This window comes from Cervus canadensis, chromosome 15 (assembly GCF_019320065.1).
Source record: "Cervus canadensis isolate Bull #8, Minnesota chromosome 15, ASM1932006v1, whole genome shotgun sequence".
In the NCBI taxonomy this organism is placed as follows: Eukaryota; Metazoa; Chordata; class Mammalia; order Artiodactyla; family Cervidae; genus Cervus; species Cervus canadensis.
The window spans coordinates 16,357,930-16,377,183 of NC_057400.1; the positions used below are offsets into that span (position 1 = coordinate 16,357,930).

General features: G+C 34.4%; 1 protein-coding gene across 11 annotated transcripts in view; it reads left to right on the top strand.

The window, feature by feature from the left end:
• R3HDM1 (R3H domain containing 1) overlaps positions 1 to 19,254 on the top strand; it is a 154,656-nt gene that overhangs the window by 93,146 nt on the left and 42,256 nt on the right. For 7 of the 11 annotated variants that reach the window (XM_043487613.1, XM_043487612.1, XM_043487610.1 and 4 more), the window contains 8 exons: positions 3,483 to 3,591; positions 3,681 to 3,776; positions 6,101 to 6,138; positions 6,219 to 6,269; positions 6,386 to 6,612; positions 8,645 to 8,899; positions 11,525 to 11,676; positions 17,314 to 17,601. In XM_043487613.1, the coding sequence (XP_043343548.1) occupies positions 3,483 to 3,591; positions 3,681 to 3,776; positions 6,101 to 6,138; positions 6,219 to 6,269; positions 6,386 to 6,612; positions 8,645 to 8,899; positions 11,525 to 11,676; positions 17,314 to 17,601 (1,216 nt within the window). Of the gene's footprint in view, positions 1 to 3,482; positions 3,592 to 3,680; positions 3,777 to 6,100; positions 6,139 to 6,218; positions 6,270 to 6,385; positions 6,613 to 8,644; positions 8,900 to 11,524; positions 11,677 to 15,015; positions 15,118 to 17,313; positions 17,602 to 19,254 lie in introns of all 11 variants that reach the window. The other 4 variants (XM_043487614.1, XM_043487615.1, XM_043487620.1 and 1 more) reach the window with 3 other exon arrangements.

Genomic DNA, 19,254 nt, shown 5'->3' on the forward strand with positions numbered 1-19,254 from the left:
CACCAGTCTGGACTGAAATAAGACAGGTGACTAAAATAAGACAGGTGAATGAGGATTGCTTTTTTTAAAAAAAAGCAGGAAAACCCTCAAAAGTCATGATGTCAGTGATGTTTAATAACCATTTTCTTATGGATTTTAAATTAATACAATTTAAATAGCTACGGCCAACTTCAGGCAAATTTAAAAGGAAAAAGCAAACTTTAAAACGCTTACATTTTCACTAATTTTCTATCATTTCACTGTCTTTTCCATCTTTGTTTTGCTTCTTTTCTTCCACAGATCTCAGAACACTGGGACTGTTGGTTGGTTAATCCAATATTATCCATAACATTGTGTACCCTTCTGAGCTATGTATGACTTAGTGAGCAAAAATTTTAAGAAGAGGAATCATTTGCTTTAAAAAACGTTAGCTTTAAAAAATAAATAAATAAATAAAAATAAAAAGTGTTAGCTTTGTAGTATGGTGAAATAGATAATCAATGCTGATATTTGGGAGCAAAAGGCACAATGCAGAGACACCTAAAGTTATATGTTCACAATACCTCTTTTGCCTATTAGTGAAACTAATCCTAAAGCAACCTGTTGAGTTCAGCTAAAATTCTTCATGGTGATCTATCAAAAGAATTGTCTGTATTAATTTCATATGTGACAGCAGTAGATCTGTGAGCAGCAGTCAGCTTCAGATGCCATAAATAATGCTTTTCAGTTCATAATTTTTCTTCCTTCCTTGAAGCTAGACTTCTCAAGGTTCTGTCTATTATGAACCATTTGGTTTGTACAATTATATTTAATTAATTTATTTCTCTTTTGTTATAATGATCTTTACCCTTGTAGCTATCATATTGTTTGCTTGAACTAAGTTGGTTTTCTTCCATTTCAAAGAGTATTTTGTCAAAAAGGTATATTTATTGGTGGAAGCTTGTACTTTTTAAATGATTGTTACCAGAACTAAAATTAAATTAATGAAGACAGCTGTCTTTGAAAAGGATCCCATATTTCTTCAGGGATTAAGTTTTACCTGCAAATGTGAATCTGATTTAATTGTCTACTGCCTATCTTTTAGTCTTTTTTAAATATCTTTTAGCTTTTTCCTAGTTAGTTATATCATGACTAAAGTGGGACAGTAACCGTAAGACATGAACTGGACTGAAGGTGAATAGAAATCTACTTCATTTAACCAGTACCTTTCAACATTACTCAGAGCTGCTGGATACCCAAGCACGTGTTCATTAGCAGGCATTTTGACTAACATTTCGACTGGTGACTCTCTAAGGTTTTCAATGCAGTGTAACCTCAGTTATTTGAATACTACACATGATATCAGGGTTCTCTTTATCCAGGTAGTCAAGAGTTTAGTTAAACACAGATGTTTATAATGTATTGATACCTAAAGAAGAAGGATCAATAGCATAATTATAACTAGACATTTCAGATCATTGAAGTTACACTGTATTTTTATTTTTTTCTTCTGGAATATGAAGAAGGATGTAAATCAGAAAACCTTAGAGATCTGCTCCACATTGAATAAAAACAAACTTGCCTTTTCCTCATAGGCAGATTACCCGCTCCAGCCTTGAACCAGTGGTGTTGTGGATGTCAACAACCCGGTGTCCACTGGGGTGTCTCATTGGAGCGGGAAGTTGGCGATTGCAGGGCAGTAAATTCAGGCATCTATAAAAGACAGAGGTAAGACAGTCTTAAGGTTAGCTGAAATGCCTGCTAATGCTATTTGGTGTGGGAATCCAGCTGCTCTTAGAAAAGTTGCCAGGCTCTTGGTTAAATCTTACAGTCATATCGGAATAACAGTCTCTCACCCAAGTACAAACTCCTTGAAAGAGAAAACGTAATTTTGAACAGCTGCAAAATAGTTGATATTAATCAATGGGACAATCATGTGACAAATAACAGTATACTGCCATTGTCAGGATTAAATAGATAATCTTTCAAATTCCTAAAGAAAGCAGTCTTTCTCATCAGTTTGGCCATGAAATTTTTTTTTTTTCTGTTTTTATTTTTCTCTTTAGTTCTGTGTATAGCTCTATGTGGAGACATGTTCTGTTTCACGTATCTAAATATATTTTAAAATAAAGATTTCTTCAGCTTACTTAGATAATTCTCATTTAAAATCTTTGCATCATTTGACAGAATGTAGATACGGTACTCTATTAAAAATTCATTAAGTTAAAACAAATATTCAAAAGTGTTAATTACTATGTATAATGAAATATCTTATGAAATTTGCTGAAGATGTCCTTACTCAGGTTTATTTGGTTTAGAAATTTATTTACGGTACCCATAATAAATTATACGACTATATCATATATTTTAAGTATATGTAAAAAATTGCTTAGGAGTTCAGTTAGCCTTTCTTTATTGCCTGTAAATATATTTTTTATAGATCACATATTTCAGTTTTATGATAGGATTATATTAAGTCTCAGGAGTGTTGAATGAATGAATTTGTTATAGCTGAAAATATATATCAGAAAGTGAAATTTTATATGATTATAATTTTCCAAGGGCAACAGTGTTCTGTCTGTTTTCTGGATCCCAGCAGAACTTGGCAGCATTTCCATAGAGGAAAAACCAATCAGCCATGAAATATATTGTTAAGAGTTCATAATCCTTACTTTAGGTCAGACGGTTAACCTTCAAAAAACTTCTCTTTTTAACCTGTTTCAGTTAATACAAAACAAAGATGTACCCCGCTGTAATTAAGAATACTTGGTAACTTGGTAGCATTTTGAAGTAGTCTCTTAAGTTTTATTAAATTCAGCCACAAAATGTTTGGTTATGTAACATCAGAGCAGGTCCTGTGAGAGTGTAACGTAAGACCCTGTGCTGTACTTTTTCCTTTGTTCCGGAATTGTTTCTTTGAATTAGAGGAGGCAATGCAAAGAGGACAGACAGGCTTACACACCAGGGCTCCAGCTGTGGCTCAGTCATTTCCTTACCCCCTGATCTTGGACAGTGAGGACAGACAGGCTTACACACCAGGGCTCCAGCTGTGGCTCAGGCATTTCCTTGCCCCCTGATCTTGGACAGTTGCTTTAGTCATTTGATCCTAAGTTTTGTCAGTAGTATTTATAACAATAACAAACTTCTACCGTTTACTGCTTTAAGTGCTGGTCATCTGTTAATTCATCTTCAGAACAACCTTATGAAGTAGGTAGACTGTAATGAGGAAAGTGGGGAAAAGAAAGTTTAGTAAGTAACTAAAGCAACTAAATGTGAAAACTGAGTGTTTGAAGCTGAGCAGTCAGATTCCAGAGCCCACAGTGTATTTCATATTTCCTTTCAGTCATGACGTGGGATAGTTAATGTTTTCTCATAAGATTATTTTTGAGGAATAACTGAGATAACATAAGTATCTATAAATAGCACCAGTGAGTGGGAACATACTATTTTTACCACTTTTCATAAAATGTAATATTTAACTTTTTTATCTGTTTTTTCCCCTTGGTTTTTGGTTAATTTTTTAGACCTGATCAGAAATTTACTGAACATATTAAAGATGATAAAGGTGAAGACTTTCAGAAACGATATATCCTCAAGAGAGATAACTCTAGCTTTGACAAGGATGATAACCAGGTAACCTAGCACATTTGGAACATTTTTATAGATGCTGGACTTATCCTGGCAGATCATTTCCCCAAGATTAATTGTTCTCTTTTCTTTAGATGAGAATACGTTTAAAAGATGACAGACGAAGCAAATCTATAGAAGAAAGAGAAGAAGAGTACCAGAGAGCTAGAGACCGAATATTTTCCCAAGATGTATGTACTGACTTATATTTAGGTCTTTGTGTTTAAATATATGCTAATTGCACATTCACTCCTTCCTTAATCTATTGATCATATTTACTTTCAGCTACATTTGTTACGTATAAAGTCATCTTTTTAGAAATACTATAGTCCTATTCATGTTAATGATTTAATAGTTTGTAAAATACTACATTGCTACAGTTATGTGTACTTTCAAAAGTTGGAAGCAGATCAACTAAGAAGTAGTACTTTGGACTGAGTGTATAGTTTATAGTATTTTTTCCTCTCAGACGTCTCACAGAATGGAGATTTTTGGAATATTGGTCACTTATCTACAAAATCATGGGCCCTAAATCCTACTTGCTAGTGGACTTTTCTTGATAAATAACTTGTTTCTTTTAAAATAAAGCTAATTGATTTTTTAAATTAATATTTATTTTCCACTTTATGTGTGATTATATGGAACAGATCTTTTAAGTGGCTGCATATTTTACACATATATTCAAGAAGAGAATCAATTTGGTTTTGCCAGTATCTGCTCTGTGCAGTAGTAGGGACTAGTCAAGGATATAAGAATATATGTAGTTTGTGTTAATACTTTCAGAGATAGAAATTTTCTCTGTATTAAAAAAAAAGGAAATGACACTAAAATCTAGACTATCAGTTAAAAGTTTATAATATTCAGCAAATCTTAGTGATCACCTATAGTAGGTACTTTGCTGGGCACTAGATAAATGTATTCGTGCACATTTATGATAAATTATCTCCCAAACGGCCCTATTTGCGGTATCACCGTTTATATTCACAGATGAGGAAACTGAGGCTCCAGGAGACTAGGTAAAATAGACAAAGATCATCTAGCTAGAAAATGACAGGATTCAGCCTAGGTCTTCTGAACTCGGGGCCTAACCTAGGTCTATTTTCCTCTGTAGTTGTGAGATGGATGAGGTCTCTACCCATGATGAGTATTGAGATAATGACAATACGGTGTGTGATTGGTATAGAAACATGAAGGTGAAATAGGGAACACAGTAGAGACGCACCAAAAACCAGAACTCTGGAGTGAGAGGAAGAGTTAGCTTCCAAGAGGAGACCTGAAGGATTGAAGTGTTCCATGTCCAGGGTCAGCATCTGCAGGTGCCAGAAATAAAGGAGAGCTAGACTCATGAGGAACTGAAGAATTCATAATCCACCTGGATTATGGCCTAGGGGGCAGGAAGTGAGGGATGTTTCAATTGGAGAATTAAGCAGGAATCTTATTTCAGCTTGCTCCTGAAATCTACTGCAGGGAGTTGAGTTTTTAGCTAGAGCAGGGTTCAGCAGACTTTTTCTATAATGGAGCAAATAATGAGTATTTTAGGCTTTTCAACTATATAGCCTTCATTGCAACAACTCAAAATTCCCATTGTTTAATACAAAAGCAGCCATAGACAGTATGTGAATGAATGGACATGGCTGTGCTCCAGTGAATCTTTATTTTAAAAAACAGGTAGCTGACTAGTTTGCTGACCCCTGTGCTAGAAGATAGGGCTTCCCTGGTGGCTCAGAAGGTAAAGAATCTGCCTGCAATGCAAGAGACCTGGGTTCATTCCCTGGGTTGGAAAGATTCCATGGAGAAGGAAATGGCAACCCGTTCCAGAATTCTTGCCTGGAGAATTCCATGGACAGAGGAGCCTGGCAGGCTACAGTCTATGGGACTGCAAAGAGTCGTACACAGCTGAGCAACTAATACTGAGTACTAGAAGATCAGTGAGCTATTAAGGAGTGGAAAGTCATGATCAAAGAGGTTTCTATGGCCTCTGCTGTTTAAATTGGATGAAAGGAGCAAAACTGATAGCTGGTAAACTAGAAGACTTATAATTAATACAAGATGCAACAATGATGGCTATCTGACTCAGGTTATTAGCACTGGGAGGCTTTTGTATAAGCTACATTGAGGCATAGCTGCTTAATCACTGCTACAGCTGCTGCCAAAGCAGAGCTGATCAAGGTATTTGTTGAGTGAATAAGGTGGAATCTACAGACATGTGTATATCTTGAATATTTAACAGTGAGAATGGGTTTACGTGTTGGAAACAATATTTGAATTTCAAGGTACTTTGTACAACAGAAATGAATTGCTTAAAAAATAGTGTCTGTTAAAAGTAAACATAGTATCTCCAGGTCAAAAAGATTTTTCATTATCATTTATTTGTGTACCTTATCACCATGTTTGAGGACCGGGAGTAACTATTTTTTGTTTTAATTATTACACATGATTTTTGTTTTCATCATTGGTTTACAGATGGCATTATTCGACAAATGCTCAACTTTTTATATCTGTTCTTTCTTTCTAGTCCCTGTGTTCCCAAGAGAATTATATTATTGACAAAAGGTGAGGAATTTAACATTTGTTTTGGTAAGTGTCTGACTGACGCTAATAAAAGTAAAAATGTTTTATTAAAATGCCAACAGAATCCAAGACGAGGATGCTAATAGCACTCAGCAGAGGCGCCAGATATTTAGGTATTGGAAGCATGTTTTCATGCAGTACAGTATTGAAAATTTAGAGCTTTTTTTTTTCTTCATAATTTTCCTTTTTGTCTCTATTGGCTTTTCAGAGTTTTATTTCTAAATTACAGAGTTAATAAAGATGCTTCAGGAAGATCAACAAATAGCCATCAAAGCAGCACTGAGAATGATTTGAAGTACTCTGAACCACGGCCCTGGAGTAGCACAGATTCAGACAGCTCTCTCCGAAACTTCAAGCCTGCTGTAACCAAAGCCAGCAGCTTCAGTGGAATTTCAGTTCTGACAAGAGGTGATAGTTCTGGAAGCAGCAAAAGCATAGGCAGGCTTTCAAAAACAGGTATAAATATCTGTCTAGAACTGTGCAGTCAAACATTAGTTTCCATAATGTTGGCTTGGCATTTATCATATGGCTTCTGTAATTATCCTTAAATAAAAGATTCTTATCAGCAGTATATTGAGCACCTCCAAAGTACTTATGAGGTAATACGCGTATTGACATTAGGATTTATTCTCTGTGAGACAGATTTACAGACATCAGTTAAAATGAGAATCCTCCACTGTGATGTAAACTTAAATCAGGTTGGTTAATGAGATATCATTTCTTGTTTAAGTGCCTTAGGTGATTGGAAATCCTTCAGTGCTTAGTTACAGTTAGAAGCCTTGGTTTCTCACACAGGATTAGTTAACATTGATTGCATTTTTAGCTAATACCATTATTAGCTGAAATTCAACTACTACTATCATATCATTGTTTGCATTTCATGGTAAAGTTCACTTGCTGTTCAAAAAAGGTATAAAATTGCTGAGACTTTTTGAGGAATTTTCAAACTGAAGAAATGTAATACAATATAATTATTATAGATGAGTAGGAATTTCAGTAACATTTTCATTCTAAAACTTCTTTATTTTACATTACGTAACTTTTAGGCTCATAGCATTTACTCTTTTCACTTTCACTAACTGGCTTCAATACTAAAGAAGTTTATGTCTCTTTTAGGATCCTCGTAGATCTTTATTTTTATCCCAAAATAATCAGGAAAATCAGAAATGGCACTCTCCTTATCCTTTTGGGTAAAACCTAGACATACAGTTTTACAGATAACAGTTGAAGGGAGAGGTGTAAATTTGAAGGTGACAGTATTTTTTAATCTCTGACTATAAGTCAGTGCTTTAAATTCTTAAGGTTTTTGAATTGCATTTGTCATCTTTTTAACATATAATGTGGATATTTAAAACGTCTTAGTGTATATGATATATCACCAAAGAAAGGTAAGTTTTATTAATGTGAGAAATATGCACATGTACCAAATATGCATTTATTTGATAAATGGTCACTTAATCATCAGGTCGTCATAACAAAACTACTCATGTGTCCTGAGAAAGTCATTTAGACATCCAGCCAAATCAAAACATTTTAAGAACATGTGCTATTTATAATCTATATTATCTTCAGAGATGAAAATAAATATATTTATTTTTCATAGTTATTGGCAACAGTTATTTTGGCACAATGTAAAACAGAAGTTATCCTCCAGGGAAATCTATATAGTGTGTCATGTTTGTTTACTTCTTTCATGAAAAATTAATTCTCCTCATAGAGTCAATTCTATTTTTTAAAACCTAATTAACCTAATTCATCAAAGTCTTTCCCTTTCTTCATTGTTTCATTGTCTCCCTTTAGCCATTATACATCAAATTAGTTTATTAAGTATAGTAAAAAATTTTAAGCCAGTGCTAATATAATTGCTTGGAATATTTTTATTCTATCTTTGTCCCTTGCTATGATAAAAATGGAAAGTTGACTGTACCTTGTAGGAAGATGCTGTGATCATGAGCTGAAAATGAAAGTATGCAATGAAACTTGAGAGTTGTTTCTCTTGGTAGAGAATTTATTGTTTTTTTGTTGTTTCCTACACTACTCTTAAATCTTTCTGTGTTCTTATAGATAAGGGGTTTCTGATAATAAGAGGTTTGGGCATTTGGCTGTGCTAAGTTGCTTGTCCTGGGGAAAAATTATAATCTATATATTCCTAGGTGTTAATCTAAAGGTAAAAATGTACATAACTTTGTCCTTTTGGGGATGTGAGTAATGTGTTTTTTTGTGGCTGTCTGTGGCTGATGTTATTATAGACTTACTTAAGTTGCATGCTTTGGCTTTGACTTACCTGACAACTTAATGTGATCAGTCTTGGTGTATGAAACTTGTTTTTGGTGGGGAGGGGAGGCAAAATTGTACAGTAAATCAAAAATAATTCATGCTTTTTTGTGTTAACTGCATGTTATGCAATGTGAATTTTATTGTTATGTATTTAAGCCTGCGTCTTTATATGAGGTTTTAAAAACTCCCTTTTCTGTTACTCCTCCCCCAGGTTCTGAGTCTTCTGGTAGTGTAGGGTCGTCTACGGGCTCTCTCTCACACATCCAGCAGCCTCTCCCAGGTACAGCTCTTAGCCAGTCTTCTCATGGTGCACCTGTCGTCTATCCAGCTGTCAGCACTCACAGTTCTCTTTCCTTTGATGGTGGCCTAAATGGGCAAGTTGCATCTCCTAGCACAAGCTTCTTTTTGCTTCCCTTGGAAGCAGCAGGCATACCACCTGGCAGTATTCTGATCAACCCTCAAACAGGTTGGTATCCAGAAAAAGGTTTATTTCAGTTGAGATATCAGGAGTTATCCGAAAATTAAAGAATGTATATTAAATGTATTATCTGTATATGTGTTGTTGGCCTTTTATTTTCATGAGTGATTAGCGTTTTCCCTGGAACTTTATTAAAAACAGTTTATGCTAGAGAATGTTAAAAGGCATATTTATATCAGAAAATATTTTTCTCCTTGTGACATTGGTGACGTCTTTTAGGTCAAATAAATGAAACAGTTCATTTCCTAGAAGTGCAACCATCACCTTTGAAAGAGCTTTATTCAAAAGAAGAATTTTATCCTGGGGAAAATAGTATACATTTCATGAAAAAGGAGAACATTAACAGCTCTTACTTCTTTTATAATGTAGTGAAAAGAACCTATAAGTATGAATATGGTAATTGCTTCTACTGAGGAAAAGTTATTATAAGGTACATCTTATTATTAACGAAAAAGTAGTCATTGTTAATTAATATCGACAACACATTGTTTGCAACTTGGAGGTAGTACTTTGTGTATATTGAATGTTTACTGTGTGGCATATACTGTGTTGTGCTTGAAATACATTCCGTATAATAACTCTGTTAGGTGAAATCTACTTTGAGAGATAAAGAAACTGAACCTCAGAGAGATTAAGAAACTGCAGTCATTATATATGTTAATTTTTTTCTTAAGTCAAAAGAAGTCTTGGTTGCTAATCAAAGCAACATAGCCCAATCATATAGTTAGATAATGAAAACAACCTTAAATCATTTGGTCACCTTCCTTAAATATTCACAGATTTAGCTGATATGGTCAGACTGGCATGGTAGTTGTTGGGCAAGGTAGATCAAGGTCAGGGTCTCTGAGTGTTCCTGAAACTTTTGTTTGTTGTAGAAAAACCCTGGCTTGGAACTTGTTACCTTCAGATATCGTTTGTATCTTTTGTTTCTAAGAAACAAATTAAATTAGCATAGGAAACTGACTCTTAAGAAATATAGTTTCAGTTTATAATGGTTATCTTTTGATATTTTAGGTCTGTTATATAACTAAACTGCCTATTTTCCTGGAGCAGGATATAAGATGATTTAATATTTTACTATTTTCTATTGTTTTTCATTCCATACATTAGTTAATATGTTTTTTGAAACATGGAAGTGTCAATTGAGTGGGAAATTATAAAATGAGAAACTAATCAACCTGAAATTGAATTGTATGCTTAATTTTAAATTAGTCCGAAAGTGACATTTTTTTGAGAAAAGCATTACAACACATCCAGCTTTTTTCAAGCAGTCCTTAAATTACGCTGAAACATACTTTCACTCAAGTCTTATCTACCATTGTTTTAAAAATTAATAAACAATCCACAAATATCCAGCATGATTTCTTTTTAGTTCTCTATATCCATCACATGAATTGTCAGGAAATTAACTGATGAAAATAATTTGACTTTGGAGAACTTTTCCCACTTGATCGCAATGGAACAGTGTATTCTTCTCTCCCAAATATTATCTTATTATATGTCACATACTTATTTTTTAAAAAGAGAATGTCTGGGGGGCTGTTTAAGACAGTATTATTCAGTCAAATTTCTCTTATTTTGTATTGTTTCCATCCTAAAAGGGTATCATAATCAGTGATCTTTTTATTTCATAATTTTCTTAACAGTCCAGTGTATTTTTTTCTTTTTTCTTTTTTAGTCATTCAGTGTATAGTATGGGAAAAATACTGATCTTTGAATCTGTAGGTGCATTGAGAAAAAAATCTGGAAGAAGGTATCCAAATTAACTGTAAGGTTATGGGGAATTTATTTTCCTTTTGATCTGTGTCCATTGGTTATTTTCCCACAATAAAAATATTACTTCGTGTAATAAAAAGTTTTTAGAATCTATGTGTAGAGAGTTACTTAAAATATTCCTCCAGTAATTGATAACCAATAGAATAAGCCTCAAAATCAATACTGAAGTTTCCTCTCATTTTATTTTTTGCCTGTGAATAAAGCTCACTGAAATTAAAAGGAAGTTATTTTAGATAATTATTTAGAATTTTTAGATTATTTTCTACTTTTAGCAAGTTAGAATCTCTGAAATTAGGACACTGCCATCAAAGCCACAATTGGAAATTTGAAGTTATCAGCCATTTAATTTTCATCAGGTTTTAATCTTACTAGTTGAATATATGCAGTGTTAAATATTTCCCATCTAACAGGCTAATTAATGAATTTCCAGTATCCCAAAGTCAAGTTTTGTTTTGTTTTTTCCCTCAAAACTGAGATGTTACACAGCCCTATGACTCAATTCCTTCACAAGGTGTGTTTCAGAATTAAGTTTTTTGGAAAATATTGTGTATTATAATATAATCTGAGTGGATTCTGGAGTGACAGCACCACAGTGAAACACTGCAGCAAATTTTTGTATATTTACTCTTAAGTGGGAAATACAAAGTCTAGAAATAGCCTTATGTAAAATCAGACTTTGCTTTCCAGGCTAAGAAGAAAAAGCTTTTGGTTTTCAGAAACTTGAGGCCTTTGGAATTGTGAATAAGGACTGAAGATATGTTATAAGTTATTTGTAGAAAGACCTATATTCAGTCTCCATTGTAAGTGACTTTTTTCCCTTGTTCTTAAAATTTTCAGGTCAGCCCTTCATAAACCCAGATGGGAGTCCAGTTGTGTATAACCCTCCAATGACGCAACAACCAGTTAGAACCCAAGTGCCTGGACCTCCGCAGCCTCCTCTGCCACCCCCACCACCTCAACAGCAAGCAGCTAATCACATTTTCTCACAGGTGCACATATCCACAATTACATAATGCTAAGTTCATCTGCCTTTGCATATTTGGGGCTGAATTCACTAATTATCATTGACATAGCTAAGTAAGTATCTCTTAGAACTTTAATGTTCTCCACCAATGATGTCCCACTCACTGCTCCTAGGGAGAGAGGTTAACTTCAAGGGCTTTTCTGCAAAGGGAAATTTTTATCTCATGATCCTGTGTGGTGAGTATTTTATCCCTGTTTCACAGTAGCAGGAAATGGACAAGAGGAATCAAAACTAAGATTATACATTATTCCAGTGAACAAAGTGAGTTGTTTTAAAAGTCAACAAATCAGTCACTTTATAAGAAACTGAATTGTTGCTTCAAGGGACTCTCCATCCCACCTACTCTATGAAAAATAAAGATAAAAATACTTGAGTTAGAAGTATCAAAAGCACTTTTAATAATATTTTGAATTTGTATAAATGTTTAGAGTTTCCACATATATTTTCACATTTAGGCTTTTCTTCTAGAGATGTGTTACTCATTCCTACTGGACTTGATTATTCCAGTGTAAACTCACACATTCATTCTGTCTTTCAAAAGGTTGTATAGCATGTCAAAGACACTTTGTACAGTTATTTGCACCTCTTTTTCCCTGGAAGACAATCTTAAGTGTTCCACTGGTGAGAACATGGAGAATATTTTGTGACAGAAGTATAGTGGTAAAGTTGAACTGGAGAAGTTTTATTAGTTTTGTTCACAGGTTAAATTGTTTGTATTACAAGAGTGGAAAATGTATGAGCAGTTTGATGAAGTTATCACATATTTTTAAACTAATTAAAATAATTACTGCTCTGGCAATTAAGACTCCTTATTAGGCAAGGCAGTTTCTCTAAAGTTGGACTTGTCAGTTTTTTAACTTTCCAACCTCATTTGATTACATGCACTCAGGTAGATTATTAGACAGGATAAAACTCCCTCACAGTCCTTCTCTGTCTAGGATTCATTCAACTTGGTCTTGAAGTGTTTCTCTTTAATTTGGTATCACGTCATCTTTGCAGTGCTATATATTTCATCAGGAGTTTTACAGGGCAGATTTTCATTTGATTTAATTCAGTGGAAATAGTCTGGCAGCTTCAGAAAAAAATCCTAAGGTTTTATCTACAGTTATATATTTCAGATTATTATCTCTTAGAAGTAGCTTTGTCTGATTTAGTTTCAAGAGACAGTCCTAAAAGATATAGGCAGCTTACTTTAGAAATGATGTCTTAATAGACTATAATTTGAAATCTTGGGGTATGTATCAAACTCCATGGTTATTTTCCCTGGCATTGCTTCAAGTGCTTCTGGTAATTTTTCATTGAATACAAGAATAGAGAATTGATGAACAAATGATACTCACTAACGATCTTTTGCACGGAGATAATCCATCCATGAAATTTCAGCTAACCAAACAAAATAATGCCTGATTTCCAAAGCCTTCAGATAGGCCACATTCTTGAAACCAGTCACTTTAAGTGAATGCTGTTTTGCAACCAGTTGCAACTGAAGTAGGAAAAAAGGACATGCTAAGGCTTTTTCTTTTCTAAGAGTTGTCAGAGTTTCACTTTGATCAGCCAGTCTCCCAGCCCACATTTTTCTCATTACCACTTGACACTCTGACAGACATAAAATCATACCCTTGGTGCTCATGTTACTCCTCTTTCTCTTATTCCCCAGCAGACTAAAGCTTTTGTTTCATTTGACACTTACATAGTAGGTTAAGTTGTCTGGAAGAAAGTTGTGTCTTTATGGTTGTCTGACTTAATAACACATTGAAGAGCTTGTACTTTGTAGTTTTAAAGCTACTGAACCTTATTTGGTGTGATGCATGCTGTCATCCATTAGGAAGCTTGCTAATTTCTTCTCACTAACCTTCAAGAGGTTAGTGAGAAATCAGTGGCTACTCTTTAGATCTTTCAACTTTTGCTTTTCTTAGTACTTTAACTGTAGGTTTTTTGTGTTTTGTGTGTGTGTGTGTGTGTGTATGGAATTCTAAACTACTCTAAGCCATTCATTTTTTAGAAACTTGATTTTGTGGTGGAAGGGCAGTTCAGCATTATATGTCTTAATCATAGGAATTCCTCTTTGTCTAGATTATTCTTTGAGTAACCTTATTTTGTTAATTTTGCATTTCTAAAGTATACTCTTTGAAAGTATTGTCCAGAGAGAGATTCAAAAGTTAAATGACTGTATGCAGGTGACTTAAACAGATTGCCACCTGTATGCTGGATTATGATAGTTATTAAACCAATATGTATATTAGTCCTTTGTAACAAACTACATAAAGGTAAGATTGGGAAACTAATTTGCCTATAAATAGCCAGGTGTATTTCCTAAAATTTAAATATGATTGAAACTTCTTTCATTCTTTAAAATACCTGTGAGTACCCTTGGGAAACATAAATCTTGATTTTTTTTTTTCCCCTGATATGTATTTTGTTAGTAAAATTTCGAAGAACTTCAGTGGATCTTTGTACAAGTTTGAACTGCAAGGATCTGCTTATACACAGATTTTTTTATTTTTCCTAGCACGTACATACTACATACAGTATACGTGATCTGTGATTATTTGGATCCATGGACTGGAATCTGCAGATGTAGGGCCAGCCATTTATACCCAGATTTTTGACCCTGGAGAGTCAGTGTCCCTAAGCCCTGAGTTGTTCAAAGGCCCAGTGTAGTTTCTCAACTTCTAATATTCTCTCAATAAAAATTTTTAGTTAGAAAACTGTATGTATCTTCCTTATATAGAAGAGATCTGTTCGTGTGTGTGTTTTCTTTAGGCTATTTGTAATGGTACCTACAGTATATTTTCCTTGAAAAATTGCTAAAGTTTAGGCACTTTGATCCCAAAAGAGTAATAATGCCTTGTCAAATAGAATACTTGACATAGATATAATGTTTGTTATACTGTTTGATAATAAGAATAGAAGAAAAATTCTATTGCTTAGTGTTTATATAGCTAAGTAGAGCAGCCCCTTCATCAAACCAGGAAGAAAGAATAAAGGGGTTTTCTTTTACAGACCTAACCCAAGGGTCTTGTAGGATAATCATTTGAAATCTCTAAATTACCTGTTGTAGTGAATCAAATAGTTTTATGAAAAAAATATTTTCTAATTATGGTTTAAATTAAAATGTATGTTCTCAAAAATTTTCTATGTAGAGTTTCTTCGCTTACTATTGTTTTTGTTGTTTCCTATATTGTTTTTAAGATGACTATAGTTTTAACCTATTGCCAAAAAACTGTAACTTTCCATTTTATGTAATTCTTCTCTAACATTTTATTCTGACATTAACATTGTTTGCCAACCTGTTATTCCTTAGCCTATTCGTCCTCTGCAGCCCTCTTCACAGCCTGTTCAGTACTCTACAGCCCCTTACCCATCCCCGCTCCTGCCAGTCTCACCCACTCAGCAATACTCCGTGGTACTATATCTCTATTCACCTCCTGCGTTGTTTCTATGGGTGTATGTGTGATGAATCCTTGTGAATGTGATTAATGTGATATGTTCTTCTGTGATTTTCTAACATCAGGGATACATATATTTTGGAAAAAGCATTTTTTTTAAACTATATTAGAAATAATTTATTCTGTTCCATAAAATATTTGTTATATTGGCTTATTTTGGCAATTATGTAAAGCCTAATATTTTCCTTGTTTTTCATAATGAAATAATCTTCAGGTCCTAAGATGTTTTAACTACTTTTCTCATTGAGGCTGGTGCAGATCTGTGCAGCCCTGGGGTAGCACACGCTTTCATCTGGGTTTAGACTTTCTTTCCCCACCAGTTCCAATAAACTTAGTATCAGTCATTGGGGTGAGTTGGAACTTCCAGTTTCCTAAGATATCAAGACCTCTAGATATTTAATCTATGACTATAAAGTAATGGTCCTCCCTTTCATCCAAAGCATGCCCCAAGTTATACCTCTCAGTAAGAGCTCCATAATGACCATCTCTAGTTAGTGAACATATGGGACCACAATATAAAGTACCTCCTGCATAGTGCCTAAAATGAAATAGATACTCAGTAAATGTTAATTCCTTCCATTAAGTTGAATCTACCTAACCACCTGTATACTTTTTCCCAGTGATGCTCTTACTTTTCAGACTATATGGTCATCACATTTTTAAACTATAAGATGTCTCTTAAAATCACTCAACACTTTTTAAAAAATGTTTTGTTGAGGGTGTTTTTGTTTTGAGCTGTAGGGCAACCTTATTTACCAGCCTTGGCTCTGAATGATTTTCAAAGATCACTTTCAGTCTGAGAAAATGAAATTTTGCCAGCATTGAGAACGTTGAGAACATTTTTTAAAATAACATAAAAGCCTCAAAAATGTTTTGAAAAATGGCAGATCATTGGAGTAAGAAAATGACTTTTTTACCAAGATGACTGTAATGGTGGTATATATCAATCATTATGGTATCTTTTTTTAAAATATTTGGACATATTACATTTTCATTACAGCTGGTAAGCATTTTTAGGTATATTTTCCTCTTCTGAAGTTATTCATTGAATTAGGTGCATAGTGCTAGACTAAGTCAGAACAACCATTTGGGAAGGGTAAAGCCATGCCATATATTTTCAGTCACTAAGTCAGGTTTCCTTTTTTCAATCCTTTATCATCTCCATAGCCTTAATTTACTTTGCAAAAATAAACAGATTATAGAAATTGCAGACATGTCAGCTTTGATCTGACAACTCAGTTGCCACAATTTTTAAAGTAATTTTCCTTTTTCAAATTTTTTCTATCAGCAAAATGTGATACACATTGTTGCCAGTCTGGCTCCTTGGAAACAAGGGAATGCTATTTTAACCCCATTGTAGTCATTTCAGTTGATACTATGTAGACAAGTCAGAATTGGTCCTTACTTTGTTGAGTCAGATAAACATTTGTCAGATAGCAGATAGATTGTAGCCTTTTCTTGACACCACTGGGGCTCTCCAAGTAGCAAAAGCAATAGAAAACTCTCACCTGGTTTACATTTGCCTAGTATCTGATTTAAGGAGTAGACCAAAAAACACCAGGGAAGAATAGAATTGATAACCAAATTATTTTTGAGTTTAGAGAGATCAGAGAGGGTAGATCAGAGAGGGTAGATTTTATATATTTTATTTCATTTCTGCTACTGTATTTGATCAATAGGTATGGGAGGAAATACAGAAATGCATAGAACCTGACTCTTCTTACCTTCTAGGAAGAAGGGCATTAAAGAGTAATTAGACTCCTGGTCTTTGAAGTCTTTTCAGAAAATGTTAGTTGCCTAATATAGAAGTGTGCCTTTAATCTTCATTTTAAATAAGTGTCTCCATTTTTTTATTGTGAAATGTTGTTATATTCTACTCTTTTCTGCATGCTATACATTTCCATGAGATATATTTTATAAGTAATTTGTGATGACGGCATTGACAACATTGTAATATTGCTACCTTCCTGCCTCAGAGTTACAATTTTCTTGAAGCTGTTCTTCTATTAAATCATGCTTATTGTAGATAGATAATTTCCATGATATTAATATATACTACTGTAGCTCTTCTTAAAATACATGAAGTATTTTTCTTTGATAAGATTGGTCTGTGTATGGAAAGCTTACTGATTTCTGACCTCTCCCTTTTTTAGCAGGACAACCTTGGGTCTCAGTTTAGCCACATGAGTCTTGCCCGACAGCCATCAGCAGATGGTTCTGACCCTCATGCCACCATGTTCCAGTCCACTGTTGTTCTTCAGCCCCCGCAGCAGTCTGGTTACATCATGACGGCAGCCCCTCCGCCCCCGCCCCCGCCGCCGCCGCCTCCTCCCCTACCGCCTGGGCAGCCAGTCCCTACTCCTGGCTATTCTGCCTCTGGTCATCCTGTCAGCCAGCCAGTGCTCCAGCAGCAGGGATATATCCAGCAGCCCTCTCCACAGGTACATTGCTTTTTCATCTTCTAACTCTAGAGACCTTAATTTTAATTTTGTGCGGAGAGACTTTGTGAGAACATGTGAACAAAACTTGTCAGCCATCTTCCCTTTTGGAGACTAAAATGGATTCTAGACAACCACATGACCGGTAGGTACTTCAGTTGGAGGGTTAAACTATATGATCTTTGAGTTCCCTTCTGACTCTGAGAGGTTTCTTTTGTTTTAACTAGCTTAAGAGAAACACATAAAGTAAATACACTATGAAAATAAGACGGTACATTTTAAGAAGAAATAGATCAGTTTGGGGAGAATTAGCATCTTAACACTGTTGAATCGCCTATGCAAAAATATGTTACCTTTCTCCATTTATTTAGCTCTTCTGTAATTTTTTTGTCAGTAGTATTTTGTGGTTTTCATTACACAAGTATCACATATAGTTTTTAAAATATATCCTAAATATTGAATGTTTAAAGTGATATTCTAAAGGAAATTATTTTTAAATTTTATTTTCTATTTGTTAACTGATAATATGTAGAAATAAAATTGTTTTTGTATATTGATCTTTTTATCCTGCAGACTTTCTAAATTTGATTGTTCTACATATATTATTCTTTCCAATCTCTTTGCCTTTTGTTTCTTTTTTGCCTTATTGCATTAGCTAAGTGCACCACTGTTGAATATACTCACAGGAGAGGGAAGTAACATCTCTAGAATCCATGTATTAACTGAAATGTGTTTTGAAGTACCTATGCTTACATTGTTCCCAGTCTTAGGGGTAAGCTTTCAGTCTTCCATCATTAACTGTGAAACTATCCGTGGATTTTTTTTGTACATTTCTCTTATATTCCTAGTTTATTGGGAGTCTTTACCATGAATGGATATTAATCTTATTTAAAAAATTAAAAAAAACCACAGATCTCTGTTCTTTTAGAAGTAGCCCAATCAGAAGAGCAGAACTTGAGAGCCAGTGAACCTAATGAAGTTAACTCTCTACATACTTCCATATCAATGGATTAATTGTTTATTCTTTACCCCAAACCAGATCCGATTACGTTTAGAGAAATTCACAACTGATACAAATGGCTTTGGGTAGAAAACTAAATCAGGCTAGTCTTATTGGCACTTTTTCCAGCTTTATTAAAGTATAATTGACAAAATGTGTATTGGCATTTTAATTTGCATTGGAAATATGAGAAAAATTAAAGAATGCAATCAGTGCTAATGTGCCTATGTAGGAAACGATAAACTGACTTACATATTTGGTGATAGGTGTTCAGCAGGTAAATTGAATGAGCTCCCGATACATGCTTTAACCAAAATGAGTCTCAGAAACAATGTTAATTGCAAAATGAGCTGCATGAAGTTATGTGAATGAGTGTGTGAAAGTTACTCAGTCATGTCCGACTCGTTGCGACCCCATGGACTATACAGTCCATGGAATTCTCCAGGCAAGAATACTACAGTGGATATCCTTTCCCTTCTCCAGGGGATCTTCCCAACCCGGGGATCTAACCTAGGTCCCCCACATTACAAGCAGATTCTTTACTCGCTGAGCCACGAGGAAAGCCCATGAAGTTATGTAAAGTAACCATAAATCTGCGTTTTTAAAATTCTCAACAATTCTATAGTATATTACATAGGTAATTGATAATAGGTTAC